Genomic DNA, 6,000 nt, shown 5'->3' on the forward strand with positions numbered 1-6,000 from the left:
CATGCCGCCACTCGCTAATTTTTCTATTTTCTAATCGTTTCCACTTAAATATTCAATTTTTAAACGACTTCAAGGGTGTAGGGGCTTGCCGCCTACGGTTTAGGGTTTACTGTCGAATGCTTAAGGTTAAAAAATATTAAACAAATGCTTTTCTTTCCCGCTCATGGGTTAGGGTTAACAAAAAAAAAACATTCCTGCAAATTTTGAATTTGCCGCTCACAATCACTGATTGTTACGACCAAAACAGGACAATTCAAACTTGAAACTCCATATTAGTTCTCCCCAAAAAATAAAATACCATTCCTTTTCAGATTTTAAGGAAAATTAATTGGGGGTTTTGAGCAAATTTTTGGAAGGATTGTCATCTTCTGTTATCTTCATTTTCCCTTTGGGCAAAGCCATGTCGAATTCTTCAACAAACACTCAAGGAAAGAGGTGTCGGCACTGCAATGCTGAGATGGTTATGCTAATTTCCAAATCTGAAAGGAATATGGGCAGACCGTATTGGAAGTGCTTCACAACATATGTAAGTATTATCTTCCCTAAGCCAATAACACTAACTCAGATCGGCCATTGCCTAAGCCAACGAAAACTGCTACAGAGTAGAAGAATTGGGTATGACATTGTAATCCGAAAATGAAAAATGTAACTTTCTTATGTTCTTTTAGGGAGCTACAAGGTGTAGTGGCTATGCGTGGGTGACTGGAGGCAACATGCCAACTGAATCTCAAATTGAAAACCAGCTGGATGTGAAGGAATTTAATGCATATGCTGAAGTCATCCGTATAGTGAAGGGCATTAAAAAGATCCTCCTACTGTTGTTAGTTCTATCATTTCTGAATTTGGCAGTTCAAGTGATGAAGAAGTAAGAAACTTTTTGCGTCTGGAAATGTTCAAGCAATTTCAAGTATATATTTATAAATTGTGTTCTGTTTTGGCTTTTCAAGTATATATTTTGTAATTTTCTAATCCGGACAGCTATGAAATATGAAGAAGTGTTTGCAAATCTACTATTATGAATTAATCATTGAGCATAATTAGGAAATGAATTTTTGAACATTTGATATGCCTGCATCTTGACCTTCACAATCTTGTTTGCCGTTAACAAGAAACATTCCTATTTATTCCACATTTGAAAACACAGTGTGGCAGGTCCTACGGTTTATGGTTCAGCATAGTATCAACAACATGTGTTGACGGTTTCGTACAGGTTGTATTTGAACCCAATAAAAATAACTTATTGTTTAATTTTAAGTCAAAAGGGGTAGTTGGATCATAAAGAAGAGCTTGTTCATTAACAAGTAAGACTCAAAACTACCTTGTCAAAACCTTCGTACAAACGGGAAGGATGCCCTCAAGCATGCGAGGAAAGCTCTTCGAGCTTCCCTTATATGATAGAAAGGTTAGTTCTCTATCTCGCGAATTGAGCCAATACCAAGCTATATGAATTTCTTCAGTTCAACTACTGTTACCTACAAAATTACAAACCGCCCACCCAGTGAAATGAAGTTTGCAAGTTCGTATACTACACCCACCCAGTTATGTCAAATTGCCTCTCCTAATTAAGCACACGTGTTAATATCCCTGCAACAACTGCACAGCGAGCTTCAACCGATACAAGGGCATGGCATGATGGGAAATATTGGCTAGTTCTACATTGGAGGTTAGAAACTCGTAGTATTTGAAAATGTACATCCCACAGTCGCCCCTGAAACATAGCGAAGCAGCTGTCATTCATTGTACAACAAAAGCGCACTTTCATAACACAATGTGTTTAGGTCGAATATGACTCACCCGCCTACTTGTTGGGGGGGGGTGCATCCAAAACACGACTAACTGGCCACTTAGTTTTAAGAAGTAGACCGTCGCCAATATATCCAGCTTCGTGTAACAACCGGGGCAGTATTTTGGACACCGGCTGCACAGCCCGTTGGATGGCTTGAGTTATGCACAGATCTACTTTTGAATCATATACCCTTATCTCACACTCTTTTAAATCGATAACAAGTAAGATCCAGTGCTTCTGCCTTTCTAGGTTGAAGGGCAAAAAAACTTGATTCACAGACCCCCATGATTTAGCCAACTTATGCCCTTCGCCCTTCACCAATCCCACTAGACCGTTGCTGTGCTTCCTCTCCTCCTTTCCAATATACGACTTCATTTGCGTGTAATTTAAGACAGCACATTTCTGCATAGTGGCACACGAGTTATGCATCATAACGGATACGGAATTTCAAAACAAACAATGCTTATGAAATAATACAGACCTGAAAAGTGGTGTCCAGTATCGTCTAGTCAGAACCCGCCCACTTGCCAGACCTGTTGTGCCGCTCCCGTAGCAAATGCAAGGCCATGTCAATGTTCTACATAAAAGGGTTGTTTCCATTATTAAATCAATCAATTACTACATAGCAAGGGCTTATCGACAAAATCCCAAATCAATCAATGCTTACCGAGTCATCCAACCAACCGTCCTTGGTCAGCAACCGAACAAAGAAGTTATGCGAACCTTCCATAGCTTCGTCTCCACATAACCGCACATGTGAACTATATTTGTCAATCATTGTTATTATCAACTCCATTTCACCAGTGACTTAATAGGTAATCATAATAAACCATTTACATTTCACTAAGGACGGGCAAAGGGAACTTACTTTACTTCTTGTCCCCATTCCCAGCAGAATTTTGCCACCTCTAGAAGGGAATCACGAGGAACAGGCCTTAGGGGGTCAGCAATTGGGTCCTTCAAAATATTGGGAATCTCCCGACCTTGCCATGGAGTTTCCCTTACCACTTCCTTTGGCCTCTTCGTCACAGGACCAACCGTCCGACTCCTTCCCCGACCCCTCTTTCGCCCCACCCCAACTATAACATCTTCGCCACATAAGGAATTTAACAAGGGTGACACACACCACATCTGGATCATCCCAATTTATATCCGGGGTTGTATATTGCACCTCTTCTTTCGCATTTTGTACACACACCTCTCTCGATTCGGCTACTCCACCTTCCTCGGTTTTATCACTCTCTTCTCCCGATTCGGGTACTCCACCCTCGATTCGGGTACTCCACCTTCCTCGGTTTTATCACTCTCCTCTCCAGCATCCTCAGTCTTAAGTCTCTCCTCTCCATCATCCTCACTCTTCTTGGCGTTTGCATGACTGGTACACTTTTCCAAGCGTAACACTCTCTCCTCCAAGTCACCCTTCTCACGGTGCAATAGTGCAACCTCATTCCTCAACTGCTGCACAACAGAGTTTAATTCATCGAGGTCCTTACATACTCGCGGGCCTGCACTAGGTGCATCACATTCAGGAACAACTGATCCCCAACTCCAATATGGTTGCCTCATCTCCAATTCACTTGGTCGTAAGAGCCGCAGTATAACAGGCTGTCAAACATATACAGTTAACAGGTCATATACAATAGTAAACACCTTTCCTCATGAAACCAACGTACTATTGAAATCAATTATTAACTACACACCTGTTTGCTTTGAAATATATAAGCGTTCAGCTTTCTAAACTCAGGCACTTTCTCTGTGGATTCCCACCGGCAAATTCGAGGGACTAATGCAGTTTCCTCGATCTGCCTACAATATCTAAGGGGGGGAATTCCCAATTTAGCAATTAATTCATACACCAAAATCTACAACAAATAGATTATCAAAGTCAGTACTTAGTTACGAACTTAAATTTTACAAACACTAATTTTGAACTAAATCATACCTGGAAAGCATAGCTCAATCCCTTTATATTCCATGCAAGTCTGTTAATTCTTTTAGGTTTCTCATCCTCCACGTTTTTCTTCCCTTTTCTCACTGAACTCCGCACCACCTTTTTTTCGCTTTTTCCCCCCTTTGCCCTGCCCATCCTTGTCTCATCTCTCTCTTTCTTCCTGGGAACAAACAACAGAGAATCTTGCAGATACTCAAGCGATATAGATCCCCACAGATATTTGTTGAATTCATCCATTTTATGAACCAAATGTAAGTAGTCCTCATTTATCTTTACATTTTGGGGTCTACCCATTATCACAGACTCCACAAAATACAGCAGTCCCAATTTGAACGAGTCCTCGATTCCTCTTTCGGACTTTAGGAATGCATTTTCTAAGTCCTGGCCAGTAATGTGACTCCTGTTGGTAAAATGCACTTTCATAAATCGCTTATGATCTTCCCCGGCAGACGTTATGTCAGGCTCGCTTCCACATTTTAGACCACTTATCAAACAAAAATCCTTTGCACTGAATTGAGCAACGTTGGACCCTATTGCATAACTAAGGCCCATCATGTCCTTCACACCAAGTCCTCCGACTCGTCGGAGTGCCAGACCATGCACAATTTGACCACTAAATGCAATTTTATGGAGTCCCAACAGGTGCCCAAAACAGCTCTCTCTAAATCTTTCCATAAGCGACTCACTGAAATGAGCCCCAAAATTACACAGGACTGTTTGCGCCACACACAGATTATTCACCCACGCAGAATAGACCTCTGACTCCGGGAAATAAAGCTCAAACCCACAATCCATTTTATACCTGCAAAAGACACCTTTTGCTTAAGAAACAGAACTGATACGTGCTGACAATATTATGACCACATTAACATACAGAAGTGATACCTACTCACAATATTATCTACACATTTTTAAACCTACAAACACTATTTTCAACACATTACATAATTGATACCTACTAACAGAATCTTCAACATATCAAGTTACAAAACTGATACACTATTTTCAACACATTAAGATACATAATTTCACCTACAAACACTAATTTCAACAAATTCAGATACAGAATTGATACCTACTACAAGATGCATTGCTCCTTATGCATCCCAAATCATCTCATATTCAGAGTTAAGATTCAATTTTCTCTTATGCGTAGATCAACTGGTACTTATTATTATTTGTTTGCCAAGCCACATTAAATCCCTAAAATTATGCCCAACACTCACACCACTACATGCCCAAAGCAGGATTACAATGAGGAACAGATGAAGATTCCTTGAATTTTACGAAAACACAACAAACAACCAGAATGCAAACAAAAATACGAAGTACAACACACAACACAAATTACTCAGGCCAATTTATATTTTTGCAAACACTCCGTACAGAGACAGACTACTCTTACTCAGAAAATCAAAGCCCTCAAATCCTCCCTAAAGTCCTAAAGCAATTTCAATTAAGTGAATGCAGTATAACATGCAAACTTTAATATCAAAGAGAGGGAGGAAATTCGACAGAAACGTACCGATTCAGACGTTCAGATGAGAATTACTCGATCACGGAGGTTCTGCCACAACAGAAGAGCAAGTCAACAAGAAACAGTACACCAAGGAGTTTCTGTGAGAAGAGATGAGGAATAGAGAACTTGATGTCTGGTAGGTATTTGGGTGTCATGACTAGGGTTCATTCATAACTCCATTGACAAGAAAGGCGCCACTGTTAGGAATAAGAAAGGCGCAATTTTTTCGAACCAAGCGCGACCTGACACCTCTGCTAAGGGGAAACTGCAGCCTACCCTAATGCACCGTAAGCTCGCTTTTTCTCTTCAACTGTTCAGATGCATTTCAATGGCTGCGATTTATTCTTATATAATGTTCTCACAAAAGCGTTCTCACCTGATCCGGATGGTGGAAACAAACCCCATCTCTCTCTAACCAAGCTTTCACAACGCTATGGCCCCATTATGACCCTGCAACTCGGCCAAATAACAACGGTTGTTGTTTCTTCATCCGAGGTAGCCAAACAAGTCCTCCGCACCCACGACCAATTCTTCTGCAACCGAACTATCCCGGATGCAATCCAAGGAGAGTGGGTCATCAGGGGAGGGGGTGATTGCTCCAGCCTCATGTCGGTAGAATTGTAAGTGGCCCATGACTCAAATTGGTTTTAGCATAGTCATGAGGCGGGCCAACATCCACTTTGGAGCTCCCAATCAGATCCTTGTGTTTGTGACTTTGTGCTTTATATGATAATATTTTCTTAA

At 40.9% G+C, this 6,000-nt stretch overlaps 1 protein-coding gene across 1 annotated transcript; it reads right to left on the minus strand.

Moving 5' to 3' along the window:
- Positions 1-1,575: 1,575 nt before the first annotated feature.
- Positions 1,576-2,917, minus strand: LOC148297765 (ubiquitin-like-specific protease ESD4). Its single transcript, XM_088248169.1, has 5 exons — positions 2,655-2,917; positions 2,454-2,547; positions 2,307-2,363; positions 1,803-2,188; positions 1,576-1,708 (listed from the first exon to the last, which is right to left on the minus strand). Exons 1-5 carry the CDS (start codon positions 2,915-2,917, stop codon positions 1,576-1,578), a joined length of 933 nt encoding a protein of 310 aa, XP_088104295.1.
- Between the last annotated feature and the right edge of the window lie 3,083 nt (positions 2,918-6,000).

Source organism: Prunus avium, chromosome 1 (genome assembly GCF_965620075.1).
Source record: "Prunus avium chromosome 1, drPruAviu1.hap1.1, whole genome shotgun sequence".
NCBI classification, from domain to species: Eukaryota; Viridiplantae; Streptophyta; class Magnoliopsida; order Rosales; family Rosaceae; genus Prunus; species Prunus avium.